This window comes from Triticum urartu, chromosome 6, assembly GCF_003073215.2.
Source record: "Triticum urartu cultivar G1812 chromosome 6, Tu2.1, whole genome shotgun sequence".
Taxonomy (NCBI): Eukaryota; Viridiplantae; Streptophyta; class Magnoliopsida; order Poales; family Poaceae; genus Triticum; species Triticum urartu.
The window spans coordinates 66,903,275-66,925,862 of NC_053027.1; the positions used below are offsets into that span (position 1 = coordinate 66,903,275).

The following is a 22,588-nucleotide window of genomic DNA, read 5'->3' on the forward strand; positions in this document are numbered from 1 at the left end:
AAAATAAGGTTTGTAAAATGATTTAAAAATTTGGTGACGTGGCCAATGCGGCGACATATTGGTTAGTCTGTGAGGTTAAGAATGAGGGTTCGAATGGCGGCAAGGTAGCGGACCGTCAACAAGGTAGATGTGGGGTGAGTCTAGAGCGGCAAGCGGGAGGACAAGTTGGGAAGCGGCGTCGCTGCTATGGGATAGTGGGGGTGAAACCCTATGCGGGAGACTGCTTGGACAGATAGACAGCTCGGGCTGGCAGTTTCGATGTAATTATGAAAAAGAAAATCGGGTAATGCCCATTTACGAATCATTTCCCTTTTGGCAAGCTTGAGAACCAGGGGTGCACTCTTGTGACCATTAACGGAAATAGAAGGCAAACTAGTGGAGAAAGGAATTTCCTATTCTACGCTTATTACATAGAATAAAACTCCCTACATTATGGTTTAGAAGGCGCATTTCAATTTTCATGCATTTTTAGAATATGAGAGGATTAAAGTGTGTGGGTAATTAATGCTGAGTTAATTAGGCCGTTTTGACGCGGGTAGGCTGCATCCCATACATGCGGTCTTTTTCCTCCACCACTGTATGCGCTACGACTGCTTGTTTACTGGCTGTGGAGCACATTGCGCGTTAATTTCTCCACTAACTAGGCGTCATAGTTAACAACCGATGCTATTTTTCAGTACATGGTAAAGCCAATCACTAACCACCTTGGTCCCAGATTTTTTTTCAGCGCGCCCTGTAAACTATGACGAAGGGAGTAGTAGAAATCTATTCTTCGCAGGGAACAATGTGTTGAGCATACCCAACTTTTGGTGGGGAGTGTAGCTGTCTAAGCTTACTACAAGGGTTGCAATGAGCCATTTGTCACCACAAGAGGAGGTGTTTGTGACCTTTAAAAGGGGTACCTCTAATTAATGATTTTTGGAGTGAGCGCGACTAGTTAGCGGGGTACCAACATGCACTTCTTTAGGGCACCCGTGCTGCGACGTGTTGCACGCTGGATGCACCTATAGGATCTTAGTTTCTTTGCAAGCATTTTTTTAAATTTGTTTGTTTTTTCCTAGGTTTTCTTGATTTTTTTTCTTTTCCTCGCATAAAGCATACCATGTGGAAAAGCATGTAGTTTCCGAAAGTGAAAAACATAGCTGTGCTTCGGCGTGAAGCACATTTATGCCTTTGGAAAAGTGAAAAACACAACCGCACTTCTCAAAAAGTAAAAACACATATGTGCTCCCCCCCCCCCAAAGCAAAAAAGCACAGTTGTGCTTTTGGTTTCCTTTTTTTTTGTTTCCATGTTTTCTTCTGTTTTTCTTTTTCTCCTCCTGTTTTCCGGTATTTGTTTTGTCTTCTTTCTAAAAAAAGTTCATCCAAACCTATTAACATATGATCTAACTTTGAAGCTCTCGACGCAAGACATGCAACGGTGAAAACAAATTGCGATTTGAACGCACATTTCAATAGACTAGAAGTTTTGAAAAAAAACTAAAAGAAGCAAAAAATTCTCCGATTACGACAAGTGTCACACATGCAGTAAGTCATTTGTAACCACAAGAGGAGCTGTGAGTGACCTTTGAAAGGGGTACGCTCTAACCAATGGTTTGGGAGTTTCTTTCGGTCGAGCAGGATTTTGGCCGGTCATCCTTTCCCACCGGTTTTAGGTGGGTGTATATTTTCCAAACACATACTTGAGAGATTTCAATTTAGAGAGATTTTGACATTGACATTCTTTTGAACAATTAATTTGCTTACTACTCAAATCTTGTTAACCCCTTTTAAACTTAAATTTAGTAAAAAGAAAACTGAAAAGGCGATGAAAATTCGCCGAAAAGCAACATGTCCATCGTTTCTCGAGAGGGATAGGTAGCGTAGATATCTTCGGGTGTGGATAAAGACGGAGGGGGCAATCCTTCTTTTGCTACTCGACCAAGTTATAAAAACAAGGACCAAATCTAGCAAATCTATCTAGGAGGTCAAGCAAGAATGGGCAGTAGGTGATCTACTAGAGTGAAAATAGCAAGCAACCTCTCCCTCTACTGGCGACGGACGTCCGTTCAAGCACCAAAACGGCAACCCAAGTAGGAGTAGTACCAAAAACAACTAAACAAGAACACCACAAGCTACTCCCTCCAAGGCCACGTCTCCGTCCGAGAAGGACCCGTAAACCCAAACCGGTCATGGCTACCGCATGATGCGTGCATGTCCTAGCTGCGATCGATGTCGAGCCGCAGCTTCCCAACCTGCACTGCACTCGGTGGTGGGAACGAATATGCCTATCTATGGAGATTAGATCCGCGTTAGTTAATGCCATCGAACGACTAAACAAGCTTATCCGTCATGTCCCTCGATGCAGCTTTGGACTTTGCCGCCGACGCTGCTGATTGATTTTAAAACTAACCAAGGGTTTGGATGCTTGGTTAGTATATATGGTTCCTACTGCCCCTTGTTTAGGGCTTCTGGAGGCGGCTCCTCTGCGACAGGGGAGCTCTTGAACGAACAAGCAAAAAAGTTGTCTGGGCCAATATTGAGTTCTTTTCTACCGTACCTTATATTTCCATTTTCTTATGCGAGAATCTAATGCATCTCATCGGTGCGTCCTACTTTCTTTGTTTTAAATTATTTGATTTGATTGAAACACTAGCTTTGTTCTATGCCAAATTGTTTAAGTTCGAATATTACACAAGTCTTATTAGATTCATCGTAAAGTACATATTTGTATTGTGTACATTATTTTTTGAATAGTTTGAATTGCTTACCACATGTGACATGTGCTTGTATTGTGTATATTTGATGCTGTACATCATAACACCTCATCCTATCAAGCATGCTTAGCTAAGGTTCCTATAGGCGACAAGCCTCTAGAAAAGAAGATAAATCTTGTTAGCACTATTATTCATTTTAGTGCTAGGATGTAACATAGATATTAACATATTTTATATAGAAATATTTTGAAATGAACATGCAAGTACCCATATGAAAGTAAGTAAATATATGTGAAACATAGAAAATGCAGTTAACCCTGCAGTAAAGGAGGCTATTTTCCCCAAAAAGGGTAAATACAACCAACTATTACTAAGGATTTCATCTTTGGATGAAAAGCAAGAAAGAGGTGGAATAGCATAAAACATAATGAAAAGCAAGAAAAAGGCCACAAATAGGGCGATCTTTCAAGCAATGACAAAGCGCAACAAGTTATATTCTACCGGTACTTAAGTTTTGTTTGAAGTTCCTTATAGTCTAAGTTGATCAACTTTACGGATGGCGCCAGTCCACATGCTACACACCTGCCCCTTACCATCTTCAATTCCTCGAGGCTATCAACCAAATCGACTAGGGGACAAGCACCAAACTTCAACAACGTGAAACACATATCATATAGCTGTGATACATAAATAAATAAATAGCTTCTTTACCTGAGTTGGTGAAATATCGATATGCAAGGAGTAAAGCCAGAGTTGATAACCATGAAGAACATGACGTCTAAAACCCCCTAAAAAATTTACAACTTCCATAACAAATCAGCGTTTCTATTCATATATGCTTCAGTGTATTCTCGTATGCTTAGTTTAGTAAAGCAATAGAATGGCACCATTTACTCAAAGAGAGAAAAAACACCCACGTAGGTGAACGTCCCTTGAACATGATTCAAATGAAAAATCTTTCTCAACAGATCCTATTCTATAGCACGAGTAGACATGAAAAAAATATGTTTGTTACAGGAAGGGAAAACTGTTCTGGCTGTTCCTAAATAGCTTCCTTCAAAAGAATTTCTTCGGTGTCACCTTGGGAGAAGCCACCAAAGCAGGATTTTGCGCAATAGTGGGGGTGTGGAAATGCAGAGTTGTGTTCGTGCCATGACGATCTATATCGAAAGGGAGGTTTTGTTGATGCTTTCCTATTTTAAAAAGTATGATGAACACGAAAATTTGGTCATGTAGATCTTCTATGTCGCTGGTTCTGTTAAAGGGGGTCGGGGATCAAGGAGGGTCTCCAGACCTGTGAAGTGCCCCAATATCACGGTTGGTGTTGTGTTGATTACCCCCTCTGGCTCCAGGCAAGAGGTAATTTCGATGGTCTCCTCGGCACTTCCATTTTGTAGGTGCAAGTGTAATATGTTCCCCGAGAAACTTAGAGCCAGGACAGTAAAATAAAGTTATCCTCGTTGCATGCCTTTTCCTATTTTTTTTCTAGCTAGGGCCGCTTTTTCGTTTTTGTCACTAGTAAAGCATATTCTCTTTCCAGTTTTTATGTTCCATCCCCTATTCGTCTAACAAAACCACTAATAAAGTTCAAGGTAGTCGGTGATGATAAAGATTCTTGAGTAGTTTAGTAACCTCCCAAAATGGTCAATGTCCCTTTTTTCAGTGCAACGCAGGAAAACACCCTTCTTTGTAATCCATGCAGCTTCCTAAAGTTTTTTCTAATATATTTTTAGATCTTCGAGCATATTCGAGGGTTCAATGTGGCTAGTGTCATTTCGGCCAATCCAAAAGATGTTAGTTGGCAGCTATGAACACCATAATCAAGGATCCGTCAAGATCTTTCAATACATGTTAGAACTGTTTCTTAGAACCATAGAGCCCTCGATGTCAACGGGCCGAAATATCTGCCAGGAGGTGCTGGGGCAGCATGTTGGATTGGCCATGCTATTAATTCTGCATTTCTAAATAAAGTTAACCTTTTTTTTACGGGTGAAATAAAGTTAACCTGACCGTCATGCATCTCCTAAATTTAACTGGGTAGATGCCCATAAAAGTGTGTAACAAATGCCGTATCTTCTATATTTAAATAACTAGACTTCACTAACTTATTTCTCTCGACATGCAGGCATGCCACCTCATCATGTAACATGCATGAGAAAATGCTTACCTGAATATGCAACCACGCATAGGATAAATGCTAGCTCAACATTCAAACATGCATGATAATTTCCATTCTATTACGCTACTTATATCTATTTGTAAGCATTTATACAACTATACAATAATCGAACACAACAAATCATTCGTATTTTCATATTTCACTGAGATACACTGCAAAACAGTATGCAACTTCCATTTAGCACTGATTTTGTTTTCTTTTTGCCAAAGTTTAACACCTGAAAAGACAAGGAAAACAGCACGTCCCTCTCTTCTCTTGCGAGGGGCGAATAACCGTATCTTGTGATTGGGATAAACACGGAGGAAAAATTCTCCTTTTGCTAGTCGAATTAAAAAGAAGGACCAAGCTAAAGGTAGGAAGGAAGTCAGCAAGAATGGGCTGGCTGGTTGGCACGAGGGGTGGAGGAGGATCAGTAGTGATCTAGAGTGGAACCGGCCAGCGACGGTCGTACGTACTACTTGCCCTAATTAACGGGCAGTGCCCGTCCGTTCAAGCGCCAGAACGGCAACCTAACCGAACCAAACGGATAACTGGATAAGGGCAGTGGTTATTTAGACAGCGGTTCATCAGCTCCAAATCAGGCCACGTCTTCATTATAAGTACTCAAAGGTCAATCGACTTTTAGACCAGTCGTACCAACTACTAGTAGTAAAGCCATTTTGGTGCATTTTTATGCATGATATGGTCAATTTTTTTTAGTTGATAATAACATTGTCACTTCATTACTCAGTATTAAGATCTTTCAAAAAAATTACTCAGTATCAATAGGATGGGGTACAATAGAAGGATGCCATGGAATTGTCTAAGTTGTCTGTTGAAGTCTATTATACCCCTGGAGTAAAATTGTTTGTTGAGTAGCTAACCCTCAGTTGTTTCTAAGTGTTTTACCATGATTATGAGTACTAAAGTTATTTACAAACATCTTAAAGTGCTAAATATTACAATAAAAATAAGGTTTGTAAAGTGATTTGACAATTTGATGAGGTGCGAACGCGGCGACTCATTGGTTAGCCTGTGAGGTCAGGAATGAGGGTGTGAATGGTGCGAGGCAGCGGGCCGCCGACAAGGTCGATGCGGTGTGTGTCCAAAGCGGCAAGAGCATGGTCACGAGTCGGGAAACAGCGTCGGCTACTACGGGACAGCGGGAGGGAAACCCTACGTGAGAGATTGCTTGAATAGATAGATGGCTGGGGCTGGCACTATATATAACTCGTTCTTGTTCGGTTTTTCTCGGGTTTTTACCTTCTATTTCTTTTTCATTATTGCATTCTTATTTTTCTTTTCTGTTAGGTTTTTTTAGTTTTTTTATGTCTCATTTTAATTTTTATAAACCGTTTTCCAGTTTTTTGAATTTTTTGTTAATTATATTTTAAAATTCACGTTCATTCATTTTAAAAAATACGAACACCTTTAAAATATGTTAACATTTTTTAGAATTTGTAAAAAAATCCGCATTATAATAATATAGATCCTAAATATGTAAAACGAATGATATTCATTTTTTCTTATAGCCAGGAACTGCTAGTTTGAATGAGCGAGGGCACAAGGCGTAAACATAGAACTTTCTGGGAGCTAGGGCAAACTTCAATTTTTTTGGGTCTATGAGCCTAGAAACTAGTACAAAACCCTGGGAATAACTAAGGGTTACCCTTTGCGGAGAATCTCCAGGGTCATTTTTGGTGGTCTGAAAGCACGTCAACTCGTCAAGTTGTGGGTCTAGCCGCCGCCACATGTCGCGTGCTTGGCAATCTCTCTGGATTTCGTTTTTTATTTTTGTGTACACATTTTCGGGTTTTAGATGAGTTCTGTTTCTGCAAAAAAAAATTGGCTTCTTGGTTTTTGTCATGTTTTTCCTAGGTTTTGGAGAGAAAAAATATGTTCTTTCATGAAAGCATAGATTTGCATGTGAAATCACAGATTTGCTTTCATAAGAAACACAACTATGCTTTTCAGAAGAAAAAAATGTGCTTTCAGAAGAAGCAAATCATGGAAGCAGAGACTTGCTTTCGCGCGGTAAAAACAAAAATGCACTTCCACGAGGAGCATAGATGTGCTTCGCGGAAGCACTTATCCGAAAAAAGAAAAATAAAACATAGGTTGTGCTTCCAGAAAAGTGCAAACTACAATCGTGCTTTTGGCCCCTGGTTTCTTGTATTAGTTTTTTGTGTGAACCGTTTTTTTTTATTTGTCTTTGTATTTTTTGTATTGTTTTATTTCTGTTTTTTTTATCCTAGAAAAAGTTCCTCGAAACCAATTAACACGGGATCTAGTTTTGAGGATCATGACATGAGAAAATCCAATAGTGAAAACGGTTTGGTATTTGAACATGCGATTCAAGAGGTAAAACATTTTGAAAAAAATGGATCTATGAAAAAAAATAAGCTACAACAAAGTGACATACCCACAAATTTGTCAAACTAGAGAAAATGGGGGAGGGACGTGAGAGCAACTAGTTAACGAGCGCTCCTTCGGGAGCCTTGCAACGATCTGCGTCACTTGGCGCGCTCTCAGCCATTCGCCACGTGTTATGCTCTGGATGCTCCCTTTGGATTTTGTTTTTTATTTTTCTGCACGCGTTTTCGGCTTTTTAAATGGTTTTTTTCGGGTTTTTTGACGTTTTAGTTTTTCACCGGTCTTCCTTAGCTTTTCAATTAAAAAAATTAAAAAAAATATTTTGTACGAAAAAACACGTTGTTTTTTCCTTTCATGAGAGTCATCGTTTTGCTTCCGCGAGAGGCACAGTTTTGCTTTCGCGAGACTCACAGATGTGCCTCTCGAAAATGAAAAAACGTGTTTTCTGTTTTTCTTTTTTCGCGAGAGTCGTGGTTTTGCTTCCGGGAGAGGCACGGGTGTGCTTTCGCAAGAGTCACGGCCGTGCCTCTCGGAAACGAAAAAACATGTTTTCTGTTTTTTTTTTCTTTCGCAAGAGTCACGGTTTTGCTTCCGTGAGAAGCATGGTTGTGCTTACACGAGAGTCACGGTCGTGCCTCTCGGAAAGGAAAAAAATGTGTTTTTTGTTTTTTTTCTTTCGCGAGAGTCACGTTTTGCTTCCGCAAAAGTCACGGTTGTGTTTTCACGAGAGTCACGGCCGTGCCTCCTCGGAAACGAAAAAAAAATGCATTTTCTTTTTTTCTTCCGCGAGAGTCACGATTTTGCTTCTGTGCGAAGCACAATTGTGATTTCGTGACAGGCACGGGCGTGCCTCTTTCGGAAAGGGAAAAAGTCCGTACTCCTGGTTTGGTTTTTTCATCCGATTTTTTTCTTAAAAAAAGTGCGTCAAAACCTATTAACATGGGATCTAGTTTTGAAGATCTCGACGCGAGAAATCCAATGGTGAATGCGGTTCAAGATTTGGACGCATGGTTTGAGAGATAAAACGTTTTGAATAAACGAATCTAAAAAAAGAAAAACTCCTAGGTTGCGACAAATGACGCGCTGCATGTGCACCATTTGTCGCAACTAGGGGAATTGAAGTGATCTTTGCAATGAATACTCCTTAATTAGTGATTTCGGAGGGACGTTTGCAATTGGTAACCCTTTTCACAAAATCCCCGCAAACGAAAAACACTACAAAAGCTCAAAAGAGCTGGCCCAACAGGAGCGAGAAGCCAAGCAAGGCCCATTTGCGTCGAGCGAACCCTGGACATCGAGGAGCGGTGGACCAGCCGCGCCACAGTATCTCCCCGGGGGGACGCGCCGCTCCACTCCAAGCTCCGGCGACCGCGCCGCCGGCGCCGCTGAATCATCTCTGCTCCCAGAGGTAAGCAGAGTAATATGACGGCCCACGCCCTCTTCTCCCCTCCCTCCTTAGTCCTTCCCCCCTCTCGCCTGCTGGCTTCCGCTCTTGCCGTTGCTGTTCTATTTAGCTTTCTGTCGACGTGTGTCCTTGTTGGCTAGGGAGCGGAGAGTGGGAATGAATGACATCTCGGGGCAGTGGCATGGCAGGCATCAAGCTTCTGTTGGGGGATTGGGAGTGGGACTGGCGCCGATCACACATCTTAAAATTATTTAAGTCTTCAGTACATGCTGAATGCTGCATTTTTCTTTAATTATTTCTATATACTCGCAGTATCTCCGTAAGGTTGTTTCTAGAAATTGCCGTATCCCTATATCCGTATCTACTACCCGGTATACTTTCATGAATTTTAGGTGGCTGCATTCATGAATGATAAATCAACCCAATTTTCAAACAGTGATTTTCTGAAAAGATGCATCAAACCATACTTGTTCTCCACGTGAGCGACCAGTCAGTAGCCAGGTTTGGAAGTATAGAGTAGGCTTGATTATTCACTGATTGGTCGCTCTTGTGGAGAACAATGGCTTGATGCATCTTTCCTAGAAAATCACCTCTGAAAATTAGGTTGTAGCCAACTAGCCACCTAAACTTCATCAAAGTATGCTTGCTAAATTGTAAACCTTGCTAATGTCTTGCAGTTTATCTAAATTACTTCGAGTCTCGTTCTCATCATAGAATCTGTACTTTATTTATGCAATTATTACAGGTTTCTTCTGTTATCCTGAGATCAGGCTGTATTCAATATTGTTTTCCCCCGCTCGCAGGCTGTGGTCCATCCAGTAGATTGTGAATTGCGATTCACGAGAGGCGCATTGACCACAATGGCTCTAACGCTTCTCCGAGGGATCAGAACACCAACCTTATTTAGAGCAAATTTCAGCCTGTTCTGTACCACTCAACACCGTCCACTAGCTCACTTCACAACTAGGGCGGAGAGTGTGCAGACTACTGAGCCCAAAGCAGTGCCCAAGTCAATTCAACAGGCTACTAAGGAGGCGGCGGAGCAGAAGACACAAGGTTTTGAATCCGTTATCGGCATTGAGACCCATGTCCAGCTCTCGACCATCACAAAGGCATTTTGCTCCTGCCCACACAACTATGGCTCGCAGCCTAACAGCACTGTTTGCCCCACCTGCATGGGCCACCCTGGAACATTGCCGCTTCTGAATGCAAAGGTTGTTGAGTGTGCAGTGAAAATGGGCCTTGCTCTCAACTGCAAGATCTCCATGACATCCAAGTTTGATCGGAAGCAGTACTTCTACCCGGACCTACCCAAGGGGTACCAGATTTCGCAGTTTGACATTCCAATTGCTGAGAAGGGTTACCTTGATGTGGATATTCCAGTTGAGTTTGGTGGTGGTCACAGGCGATTTGGGGTCACGAGGGTTCATATGGAAGAAGATGCTGGCAAGCTGCTTCATTCTGAATCCGGAAGTTACTCTCAGGTTTTCCTTGTTATTCCTGGTTAACTACCTGTTTTCCATTAAAATTTTGTAGTCTTATCAACTTCTCATGGTATTCTGTTATGCTGCAAATATGGCTCTGGAATCATGGAAAAAGTTGACATCCACCACAGAGCAACAGTACATTTTCTAAACCATTGCATTCATAAATGCTAAAGATGAAGAGTCACAGAATTTATTTAAGACAAGTTTGACATCTTGTAATGAACTCAGAAGATAAAGTGATACAGGGGATTATGCTTCTTATGCATTTTTGCTACAGGGGGCATATACATAGAGGGTATCAGTATCACACTTATCTATAGTTATTATGTGGTCATTAGTTTAGCCCTGCCTATCATACAGAATATAAGTACCAGCATCATATCCAACTGAGATTCAAATGCGGCACAACTTCATGGGGCAAGAGCAGGTGAAGTGGTGAACTGCAATTAATATCAGATCAGCATCTTTATCTCTTTGTGGCTTTGATAAAAAAAACTAAAAGACTTTCTTCCTCAAACCTAATACAAGAAGATGAGGTTGGGGGCAACTTGTAATAATGTGCCAATACATCTGTGGTTATGTGAGAGTATTTCTGAACCATGTTATTGTGTACTTACACCCTCCAATCTGAACAGAATCAAAGATGGAGACAAGAACAAAGTTAACTCAGAATCAAACAATTATGTATTGGCTAATTGCACTAGTAACTACATGTTTCAAGTGGTTAATCTGTATCTCTATTCTGGTCGGCTAGGTTGACTTAAACAGAGCCGGTGTTCCTTTGCTTGAGATTGTCTCAGAGCCAGATATGAGGACAGGGATAGAGGCTGCTGAGTATGGTGCTGAGATGCAAAGGCTTGTTAGGTACCTGGGAGTGGGCAATGGTAACATGGATGAAGGTTCCCTTCGCTGTGATGTGAATGTTTCTGTTCGACCAATTGGACAATCAGAATTTGGTACAAAGGTAATGAACAAAACTTTAAAAGTTCCCAACTGATTGTTATTCTATATTCCATGTCCAGAACATCTGCATCACGGATATGTTCTGATGATTCATCAGTACACAAACTTATTCAGGACCTCATATTACTATTTTAGGCCATTAAGGCCTGATTAGTTCTGATAAATATATCAGTTTAAATGATGATTTCCCATTATATGATAGATTCTCCTGGATTTTCTTTCAGTACAGCATACAATATTGACATTGCATGTTCACATAAGGAAGTTATCTGGTTAGCCATTCAGTTGGTGCATGAAATATTTTTGAACTTTCAGAGGTTTGGTTCTCTGTAGAGGTTTGGACAAAAGTCCTTCATGTATGATTGTCAGTTGTGCTTGTGAAAATTGTAGATGTTTTCGTGTATCCTAGTTATTTTCTTTGCCTTCAGAAATATCAAGAAAAGTTACCAGAGTCATGGACTTCAGCAGTGTTAAGACCAATGGCACTGACCATGGAATCTTAGCAACAATGGACATTACAAAAGAACCATTTTCTGAGAGCAAGCAGTTCCTTAGATCATTAGTTGATGTATCATTGTAGTAAATGGAAAATAAATTAAAGTCCTCATTGTTTGTTCGCTGTTACTGCACATGGCAATGTGGCATGACATGCTTCTTCACTTCTAATTTCTGGCAGGTTGAAATAAAGAATATGAACTCATTTTCTGCAATAAGTAGGGCAATAGACTATGAAATCTCCCGGCAGATTCTTCTTCACAAAGGAAGCCAGGCTGATCAAATTGTACAAGAAACCCGTCTTTGGGATGAGTCCTCTCAGGTTGTTATCTCACATTTGTCGTTAGCTTGTGCTCACCTATTTAACTTTTCCTAGAGTTTCTGAATCCGTTTCTTTATCTACATTCTCAGAAAACTTTTACAATGCGAAAAAAGGAGGGACTCGCCGACTATAGATATTTTCCCGAGCCTGATCTTCCTGAAGTTGTTCTCACTAGTGAGTACATTGATGAAATTCGTAATTTGATGCCCGAGCTTCCTGAGGCAAAGCGTAGGCGCTATGAGAACATGGGACTCAGCATGCAAGATGTTATTTTCCTAGCTAATGACGATAAGGTAATCATCTTCAGTACTTCCATTTTCCCTTGTCATGGATGTGCATGCTTTGTGGAGGTGTATTTGGAAGTCCTATTTTATTCAATCAGGCTTGCTTGAGGTTCATATATTTTGTTGGATCACATGATCTCCTAATGTCTTGTGTTATACATTTAAAAGTTCCTCCAGTTTCTTGTCTCCTTTCCTGACAACCCATTTCTCTATTATTTACTGCAGCTTTGGCGATCTGATCTGTGTATGTTCATCCCAGGTTGCTCATTTCTTTGATTCCACACTCGAGCATGGCGCTGATGCAAAGCTAGCTGCCAACTGGATCATGGGTGATATTACTGCTTATCTGAAGGATGAAAAACTTTCTATTGATGAAAGTAAATTAACACCTCTGGAGCTTTCTGAAATGATTGCATACATAAAGAATGGAACTATCAGTGGGAAAATTGCCAAGGAGGTACATTGCTAACTAAATTCTTTTTTTATCTACGCTGGTCAAAGCATGTTATATGCAGTCTCTTCATTTTAATTGTGCTACGCTGCTGCTGCACTAATTCTGGCATCCAGAACTTGATACTCGACAGTTTCTTTTGTACTCCCTCTGTTTCTTTTTGTAGGGTCTATTTTGATTGGTTAAGACAAGGCTTGGCGCCAAAAAAAATACTCTGTTAATATGTTGTTTATGTGATACAAAAATCCTAATAGTAAGTACTAAAATACAAATCTAATGATATCAATTTTATGTTATATATACTAATGAAGTATTTGTTGGTCAAAGCCTTGTCCTGACCAATCAAAATATGCCCTACAAAAAGAAATGGCTGAAGATTTCCGTAGTAGGACACAGGATTACTATGGTAGAAATAAGTTTCAAATAGGAAAAGAGCAATTTCTGGTCTTTCCCCTGCTGCTTAGTACCAAGAGTGTTTGCAGGTTGCGCAAGAATGAACTTTAGTACTTCAGTTATTCTGACATATGTTGCATGCCTCGTGTTCTGTTACGAATATGCATTCTTCTCAGGCTTTGCCATTAGTCATGGCATTCTAAACTTCTAATACCTTCTTCCTGATTCTGCGTCTTGCAGATTGTGGTTGACCTCATTGCCAAAGGCGGAACTGTTAAGTCTGTGATAGAGGAGAAGGATCTGGTTCAGGTAAATGTGGTCACATTGGTTACTATTTGGACTCGTAGTAGTTTGAATGTTTAAAATATATAATTAATGCTGCGGCCCTGCCACCGGTTTCAAGTGTGTTGCCAACTTTTGGCTTGTAGCTTCCATCGAGGAACAACCAGACAACGAGTACCTTCTAAATGAAATTTAAAGCTGAAAATTGGCAAAAAGATTAGGTGCCCTTTTGATTTCATCAGTTTTTCTACACATTTTCTGATATGTTGTGATGAGATAATTAATGTTGTGCATGATGTAGCTGATGCTATGTCAGTGTTTTTAGTCTGTGCTTGGGTTTTCCAACTAACATTTACTACTGGGAAATGGCAGATTACCGATCCAGCAGCAATTGAGGCCATGGTAGATCAAGTACTCGCTGACAATCCGAAGCAACTTGAGCAGTATCGGGCTGGGAAAACCAAGTTGCAGGGCTATTTTGCTGGCCAGGTTAGTTATTTTTGAGTGTGTAGCTGTGTTCCCCTTGGTTAACCTTCGTATATGTTTCCCCTTGGGTAGCCTTCGCATATGTTTCCGCACTCACGAGAGCTGACCATATTTTGGTTCCAGGTGATGAAAGCATCAAAGGGTAAAGCAAGCCCTGTTTTATTGAACAAAATCCTGGGGGAGAAGCTGAAGGGCAGCTGTTGAGGGTTTTTTCTTGGCGCATCAAGTGGTCCTTGATGACTGGAACATCGAACGAAAGCAAAACCCTGCAGCGGGAACTACAATTTTGGGCGAAAACATCTCCGATTCTGGTTTTTGTAGGCGTAGTTCTTGCTTTGAATTTGGGATGGATCTCGTTTCCCCCTCGTTTAGAGCCGGATTTTGTAAGAAAAAACAATCCAGCTCACATAACACTGTGTTTGAGCTGATAATAAGAATGGAGTAGTGTGCTGTACAGATGAATTATCTGCATAGAGTTACATGTTACTATATCCTGTTTTTCTATTTATTGTTTTACATCCTAGAACTTCAAATGTGAGCATCTACATTTTGGTTGTATGCAGCTGTAAACTTTTTTTTTTCATTTGGAATTTAGACCACTGCATCACCAATATTTCTTCACTGAAATAAGCTGACATTTGTGGCAACACCCTTCCAAAATTTTCAAACGCACGGCCGGTAGGACCGTAAGGTATATGTGAAGAAATGTACGTTTAAATTGGTGTTTCATTTAAACCTTGGTGTTTCAATTTTATAGAAGAAGCAACCGTGGGCACACAGCGGAAAAATTGTACATTTTGCTTCAGTGATTCACAAAAAGGCTGATCACTTGCTTGTCAACACTTGAATGGCGTGAATTCTTGGTATGGAGGCAGTTACAGCATGCTAGTCAACTGCAGTGTGTTGCGAAAGAAACCTCCTTCCGGCGCCCTATGTTTCATGCACAATGGGCGACGCGCAACTAGCTGCGGCTTGTCGATGTACCACCACAACATTGATAACCTTTTTCCAACTTCCATTTGGTGGCCACCTAAAAAATTGTTGGTTAAACTATTGGGACATTCATATACAATGGAACGCGAAAGAAGCAGAGAAAACAACAATGCATATGCATTATCAAGAGTTAAACATTACGTTCATTCCTTGATGTATGGCACTGCATACCTCTATGTATAACTGAGCTAGTCAAATCTTATGGCACTGATGGCAAGCGCAGGAGCTAATTACATAAATCTCTATTAGTGCCTCCTCGCATCCAAATTATACTTTGAAACATGACATTCTCAGACACAAAAAGAAAGTGGATATAGCCAGTAACAGATCACTTAGGCATGATCTCATCACTTCCTTTCATAAATTTGAACTGCGGGAGGTCACTCTTGGGAAAGAGCTACTTATGAGAAATTGAAACTCGTGTTCCACTGGGGAGGCCTAAAGATGTGATCATTTTTTTTCAAAGCATATGCTCTATTTACCAGCTCAACGAGTCTGAACATACTACAAACCCCTGCCACTACCTGATTTTGTTTGGACTTTGTTGAGGGGTCAACTATTTTTTAGAACACTAGTTGTGGTAGATAGATTCATCAAATATGTTCACTTTCTCTTTATTGAACACCTTACCACGGTGATGAAAGTTGCTGGAGTTTTCTCAGAGAATACCTTCAAACTACATGGCCTTCTTTTTGGTATAGTCATTGATAGAGATAATATTGACGAACCACCTCTGCCAACACTCAAATCCTAGGGAGCCAAACTCCATTTCAGCACTTCATATCATCCTAAACAGATGGATAAACTGAAAGGGTGAACAGGTGCTTGGAGAATTACTTGAAGTGCATGGCCTTTGACAAACCCAAGAAATGGCATTCATGGTTGGCAACAACACAATTTTCCGTACTTCTCTGAAAATGACGCCTTTCCAAGCATTGTATGGGTTCCCACCTCCTATGGTAGGCGAATCTAACCTACCGGATTCTATCAATGACGATACCCCCACATTACTACAAAACATGCACCTAGCATCTCAAAACTATCAAGGACAACTTGATGAGAGCTTAGGAGAGGATGAAATACTATGCTGACAAAAGCAGAAAAGAAAGGGACACACTTCCGTCGGCATTCACAGGAATTTGCAACTACATTCAAGGTTTTATGGCCCATTCAGAAAGGATGCCAATTACACCCAACCTTCCATGTCAGTGAACTCAAGAAACATATTGGACCATATGGTGTGCCTACACCCTCACCTCCCTCTAGAGGACGCTCAAGGGGCAAACAAGATGGAGTCAAGAGCAGTGGTTGACAGGGTAGTCAAGATGGAGCCACAAGCAGTGGTTAGGAAACTAATTCCTAGACCACAAGGAGATATAAGCATCTCTGCGGTGAGTGAGGTGGTTGGTTAGCTGGGTCAGTAGATCAGTAGAACATACAAAGCATTCACATACATTGCCTATCAAAATCTTACAGCTTCAAGTGAATGCCAGATGAAATTTGCACCTTCTGATGGGCAAGTAAACATGAAATCTTATCCTCAGAAAAATTCAGCAACAGGGATCACATCGATGCGCTCATCACTTGCTCTAGTTTAAAACAAGGCCCAAACTCAGGGGCTGCAAGTTAAGCTCCAAAAAATACAACCACCATCAATTTTACATGTGCTATTTACACAAGGGTATAGTACTTGTGTTTTGTACACTGCCTAGTTCGAAACTGATATCTTTATGAAGACGACAACGTGCAGTACCAAGATATAGAGAACAAAAGCGGACCTAAGAATCATGAGCCTTTTCTGGCCTTCTGTTCTAAAACCACCGGATTGGCCGGGTCTCCGGGCAGCTTTGGAGCCAGAATCTTCATCCCCGCTCAGAAGCCCTCCGCCGAACCGGTTCCGTGCTGCACCTGCTTCGCTGGAGCCGCTGTGAAGATTTCTCTGTATACTGTTCAACCTTTCCAGATCCTTTTCTTTGGCATGTATATCAGTGATGAGCCTTTCAGCTTGAGCCTAGGAAGTAGAAGACCAAAAGTATGTTCTAAGATATTAGGAGGGAAGAACCATGAGAAATTAACAAGATACTGCAGTTGGTAGACTGAAGAATATGAAGCTCACTTGTTTAGCTGTCAACTGTTCAATGAGGCTATGTAATTGTTTCTCCAGTACCTTCTCCCTCTGGGCTGCGGAGAGAGGACAACCGATTTGTACAAGACGATGTAACAGCAGGAATAATTTTTCGGTGGGTATAACTGGGCATCACTTCTTAAGAAAAAAGGAAACCCACTTAACTAGTTGTCTTTGGCACTACATCCTATGAGGATCTATTAGGTTATAATTAAAGTCTGTTCAGATTTTTATGGCTACATTAAATAACGGTACTATCAAGTGTTTATTTTAAAACAGAGATATAAAATCCCAGTCATTTTATATATATAATCCCAGTCATTTTATATCCACAAATGGATCACCCACCATCACCACACTGAACAAAGCTCTTGACACTAACAGGTACAACCATCCTTTAAGCATCATGGTTTCAGATCCATGGACCTTGCAGACAGGTTAGCTGGTTGACCACCTCACAAAGTACAATGTCACGACTAAAAAATTTCTAGTCCAACAGAAAGAAATTTGGAACCCATCTCATCAAAATTGAACATTTTGATCACGCAAGTACATGTTTGCATAAGGCAATACTAAAACTATCTTTGTTGCACACAATTTGGTGTTTCTCAGTTAAAAAAAAAAGGTGCTTCCACAGATACACATGTAGCTTTAGGTGTGTTGTTTACTCTTTACTAAAAGGCACTAGCTTAAGTAACACTTGATTTAGGCATTGTGTCGTTTTGCACAATCATACATTATTAGGGATAGGTTATAAAGTATGCAAGGTAACAGCTTCAACAATCTATGCTACCTATACTAGTGCAAGTAAAGATGAATAAAATAGAGCTAGTTAATATTCTCGGGGAAAGTACCAGGACTTGGATTTTTCAAAGATTCTTCTTCAACCGAGGACCATACTTTCTCCAATCTTTGTATCTTGTCTTCCAATAATTTCTGTGTAAGATGAAAAAGTCATTGACAGCCAAACATGCATTTTTTATCTACAAACAAGAGATGCTATAAATGTCATACCAACTCCCCCTTCTTCTCTTCCAAGTCTTTAGACTTGAGATTCATCAACGATTCAGCTTCTAGCAGAGCATTTCCAGTAGCTTCCGAAGCAGCCATTGATGCTTTATGTTGAGCAGCCTCTTGCTCCATGATAGCATTGTCAACCTTTGCCTTTAAATCCAGCTCTGCAATTTCCATTTCCTGCAAATATCATATTATATTACAGTGCTATCTGTTGTGCCAGCTCCTGCAAATTTTGGCTGAAACAGGGAAGATGCATTCAAGGAGAGCCTGTTCATGAACGTCCTGCTTGAGCATTATTGGTTGGGAAGTGGAGATAAGAATAATTAATTTGAGTTAGATTGGATTGCTAAGGATAAGGATAATGTTTCGAGCCGGGGCGCCGGCCGAAGATTGGGCCGGTCGCACCCGAGCCTTGCGATCCGTCTGGATCGTGCGTCGTACAGGCCACGAGCACTACATCTCTGAATCTTTTTTTTTCCTTCTCTTGCACTTCTTCTTCCTCACGATGTGGGGGTAGTTGGAACCGTTCTTTTCCTCCATCTCCGCACCCCACGCACAGGCATGATGCCCCCTTGCTGTTAGGGGAAGCCACGACGGGGCGGAGAAGACGGCGAGGGCCGGAGAAGTCGCCATGAGGGGAGTTGCAAGAGTTTTGCGCACGACGCTGTTAACCGACGATGTCTCACGAGTCACGACCAGCCATGGCGTCTGATAGCTGAGACGATGCTACAATCGTTCTTGAGAAAAGCTTCCACCGTTTAATTTGAAAGCTTCAACCGGTAGTATACAAAGCTTCAACTGGACAACTCTGTGACCGAAGAGCTACAACAGTTTATATGGAAAGTTTCAACTATAGTTTGAAAAAGTTCCAATCGAACCACCGTGAACTAAAAAAGCTACAATCATACTCTTATAATTGAAAGCGTCAACCGACGATCCTACAATGTTGGAAGCGACATACGGAGTTGATACAACCGGTGCGCGGCGATGCTGCAAACAGGTGGGCAACGGGCGCCGATGGACGCGGAAAAAAAGCTTCAACAATGGAAAAAACTTTCAAACGGCTTAGGAAAAGCTTCAACCCGCGATGAAAAAAGCTTCAGTCGGCTTCAGGAAAAGCTTCAAGTCTGTAAAAAGCTACAACCGGCGTGGAAAAAAAGCTTCCATTACGTGAGAAAAAGCTTCAACCGGCGTTCTGATTTTTGCGCGAACGACGATGTTGAGGACTGCGGCCGGCAGCACGGTTGTGTGGCGACAGACGTGCTACGACAGCGGCGGCTAGGTGCTGCAACTAAGAGACGGCGGGCGTGCTAGAAGGCAGCGACGATTTGCTGCAGGAGCGACCCATCCTTGTTGGAACCGGGGAGGTTGGTGCTGCGAGGACGACCGCCGGCAACGAGGGCGGCAAGAGGGCGAGGACGGCCGGCGAGGGCTGGCGTCTTGAAGGATCACGGCATGGACGCGGGTGACAGGCGCCATGGATTTTTCTTTGTCCTGTTTTCCTGAACGAAGCAGTTACAACAACGAAGATCGTGCGGCTACAACCATCCAGATCGTACGTGCGCGGTAGGACCGGCCGTAAGTTTCGGCCGGCGCACCGGCGCTTATCAGCGCCCTAAGGATAAAGCTCAAGACTTGGAGTTAGATTACACTGCTAGAGATAGAGTTTTGAAGAAGATTAAATTGCCAAAGGTAAGTTCAAGTCTTAATGGATAAGTCAGAGTCATGCCTATAGGAAACGATTAACTCCCACCCATGTAAAGTGGTGGATCAAGGTTCACAACAAATATGATACAATAAAGGAAGATTGTTAAATGTCAAGAATTAGAGAGGGAGAAGAATTGCACCAGAGAGGCAAGGTTGAAGGCTCACTACTCCGGCATTCTTCTTTAATATCAAAAGAGTACCCACTAGTCATTTATATATAGGACGGCTCTTGATTTGAACCACATGTTGGATCCTAATTTAAATTGTCAGCCCTACTCTTTGAAATCCTATCTCTAAGATAGCAATTCTAACTATCTATTTTTTAAGAGAGAGCTGCTGCCTAGTTCGACACTACCATATGGTCCTTGGCCCATATCACCTACGAAAGAGACTACAGAAGGGACACGAAAAACAGAGAGAAAATGGCATAAGGGTAGAACAAGTACTTAAAAGGTGCAACCATATGACAATGTACCTTCAAATTACTCTGGAGCACAGCAGCCTCCATCTGCTTCTCCTGAATTTTCTGGCGGCAATCGGATATCGCCTTCTCATAGGCGGTATTTTCCTCTTGAATTTTCACCTCTCTATGCAGTGCCTACAAAAGGTGGTCAATTTACATTACAGATATACATTTAGGAACGCGAAATTTACAGAACCATCACATCGGTTCCACTGTGAGTGGGAAATCTTGACCATAGATGTCGAAAGTGATAAGAGCAGGTGATAGAAATGATCATATCACATTATCACTGTTATCAGCAGACCCACTCCGAAACTATGAAATAGAAAAGGAGTAGTCACAGCAAGTTTGGCTCAATCACATTCATAATGGAATTAACAGCTACAGATATCCACATACGGGTAGCACTTGTTAATCACGTACTCAAATGGGATGTGCTAGGATGCGCTATTCTCAAATCGAAGGCTATTCGCATAAAATCCATGTATGCAACATTGGATCTGCGCGGACGCCAGAAACTGGAGTGTGGAAGAAGGAAGGGCTACCTGCTCCTTGGTGGAGGAGTGGGCGTTGAGCTGGAGCGCGAGGGCGGCGGAGGAGGCGAGGGAGTGAGCGTGCAGGTGCGGCAGCCGCTGCGCGACGTTCGGCGGGGGCACGCGGGCGCGCAGGTCCTGGATCGCGCGCCGCAGCGACGACGCCCGCGCGTCCAGGTCGGCGGCGCGGAGCCGCTGCTCCGGGGTCATGGCCGCGGCGCGCTCGCGCTCGGCGGCGGCCTCGTCGTCGCTGTCGCCGGCGCCGCCGACCACGTCGGCCGCCCACGCCAGGATCCCCGCCATGGCTCCGCTCCTCCTCTGTTTCTTTTTTTTTGACAGTCCCGCTCCTCCTCTGTTCTGTTGGAGGGGACCGGCGACGCGAAATCGGATGGATTGCTCCACGGAAATTGAAGTACTCCCTTCATTTTTCATACAAAGCCACTATCAAAATTACAATTTACAACTATACAAGGTCACTAACATTAATCGAGACAAAATTAATGATATTTGCCTCGTATTAGCATCCAGGAACATTAATATCATTTGCGTGCAATGTTCAAGAAACCGTTACCTGGTAGCTGCTCGGTTAGTTTAGGAGTAGCGATTAATCAATGAATCAGCCTATTAACTGGATTAATCGGTCGACCATTAATCGGTAGATTGAATAGAAACTTGCCAACATATATCTAAATTTTTTAATGTATTATTCCATACTTTCATGCTCCCAGGCCCTAGCTATATAGTATACCAAAATATGTTGCCATACACATATGAAAAGCATAGAGAGGAGGTAAAATTATTAATCATATCTATTACGAAGCGGCATGGGGCTGGATGGGGTTATGGGCCAAAATTTTGGGCTTTATTTGCCCACCTGTTAATGGGTCAGCAGGGATTAATCAGCATGACAACTGATTAATTGGTCTAACTGACCAATTAATCGGCCTGACAAGTTAACGCGACAAATAGGTGTTATTCGATTCGGTCAAGCTATGAGTAGCGATTAACTGGCTCATTAACTGATTAATCGGGTGAATTCTTGAACAGTGTTTGCGTGCATGCGGGAGTGATAAGGTTGGCTTGCATTCCCAACATTAATCAACCAACAAGGAGTAAGAGGGTTATCTTGTTGTGCGTGGGAGAGAAAAACCACATTAATTAACACGACAAACAAGGTGACAACCTAGCTTGCAACATTGACTTAAACATTGCATTGATTTTTATCTTGATACCTGTAATATGGGTTTGTGACCTTGTATACAAAAATGAAGGGAGTATATTTTGTGGACGCGGATTTGATGAACATGGGTGCGCGCACCTTTTATGAATAGTAAATTCAAAAAAATTCTAGAAAAAGTCAACCGGTATGAATAGTATATTTTATGGACGCGGATTTGGTGAACATGAGTGCGCGTGCACCTTTTATGAATTTATTTTTTAAGTATACATAGTCAACCGGTATACTCGCATATGATGTTTCACGAAGAAATTACATCCGTGGTAATCTGGGCAAAAGTGACAAAATCGAAGCTAATCGAAACTATCATCTTGATTTGATGGTATCTGGAATATGCGTCGAGGAAGCATAATGAATCGTGTCCTACAGTCGCGTCAATGATTTGGTCAATGCGGGGCAGCGAGAAGGGGTCCTTAGGGCAGGCCTTGTTGAGGTCTTTGAAATCGACACAAAGGCGTCAGGATTTGTCCTTCTTTGGCACCATGACCAGGTTTACTAGCCAGTCCGGGTGTTTGATCTCTCTGATGAACCCGGCTTCAAGTAGTTTGGCTAGCTCCTCCCCCATAGCTTGCCGCTTGGGTTCGAAAAATCACCGCAACATTTGCTTGACTGGTTTGAACCCCTTTATTATGTTGAGGCTATGTTCGGCCAGTCCGCGTGGGAATCCTGGCATATCCGAAGGATGTCAGGCGAAGATGTTCCAATTCTCGCGCAAGAA

The 22,588-nt window shown here is 41.9% G+C and overlaps 2 protein-coding genes across 2 annotated transcripts; one reads left to right on the plus strand and one right to left on the minus strand.

Annotated features, from left to right (window-relative positions):
• The first annotated feature begins 8,488 nt into the window (after nucleotides 1–8,488).
• On the plus strand, nucleotides 8,489–14,328 carry LOC125513749 (glutamyl-tRNA(Gln) amidotransferase subunit B, chloroplastic/mitochondrial-like). The gene is made up of 9 exons (XM_048678940.1): nucleotides 8,489–8,635; nucleotides 9,436–10,116; nucleotides 10,874–11,083; nucleotides 11,759–11,899; nucleotides 11,989–12,192; nucleotides 12,443–12,640; nucleotides 13,268–13,336; nucleotides 13,682–13,798; nucleotides 13,919–14,328. The coding sequence occupies exons 2-9, from the start codon at nucleotides 9,493–9,495 to the stop codon at nucleotides 13,997–13,999; spliced, it is 1,644 nt and encodes a 547-aa protein (XP_048534897.1). The 5' UTR covers nucleotides 8,489–8,635; nucleotides 9,436–9,492; the 3' UTR covers nucleotides 14,000–14,328.
• A 1,973-nt stretch (nucleotides 14,329–16,301) lies between these two features.
• LOC125513621 lies at nucleotides 16,302–21,016 on the minus strand. Its single transcript, XM_048678784.1, has 6 exons — nucleotides 20,646–21,016; nucleotides 20,113–20,235; nucleotides 17,928–18,107; nucleotides 17,768–17,849; nucleotides 16,905–16,969; nucleotides 16,302–16,799 (listed from the first exon to the last, which is right to left on the minus strand). Exons 1-6 carry the CDS (start codon nucleotides 20,934–20,936, stop codon nucleotides 16,497–16,499), a joined length of 1,044 nt encoding a protein of 347 aa, XP_048534741.1. The 5' UTR covers nucleotides 20,937–21,016; the 3' UTR covers nucleotides 16,302–16,496.
• Between the last annotated feature and the right edge of the window lie 1,572 nt (nucleotides 21,017–22,588).

Excerpts from the sequence above, each read along its gene's own strand:
- LOC125513749 (XM_048678940.1), top strand. The coding sequence starts at position 9,493 with ATGGCTCTAACGCTTCTCCGAGGGATCAGAACACCAACCTTATTTAGA. Across the intron at positions 11,084-11,758 it reads AATCAGAATTTGGTACAAAG|GTTGAAATAAAGAATATGAA; the intron begins GTAATGAACAAA and ends AATTTCTGGCAG. Across the intron at positions 11,900-11,988 it reads TTTGGGATGAGTCCTCTCAG|AAAACTTTTACAATGCGAAA; the intron begins GTTGTTATCTCA and ends CTACATTCTCAG.
- LOC125513621 (XM_048678784.1), bottom strand. The coding sequence starts at position 20,936 with ATGGCGGGGATCCTGGCGTGGGCGGCCGACGTGGTCGGCGGCGCCGGC. Across the intron at positions 20,236-20,645 it reads ACTCCTCCACCAAGGAGCAG|GCACTGCATAGAGAGGTGAA; the intron begins GTAGCCCTTCCT and ends CACCTTTTGTAG. Across the intron at positions 17,850-17,927 it reads AAGAGAAGAAGGGGGAGTTG|AAATTATTGGAAGACAAGAT; the intron begins GTATGACATTTA and ends CATCTTACACAG.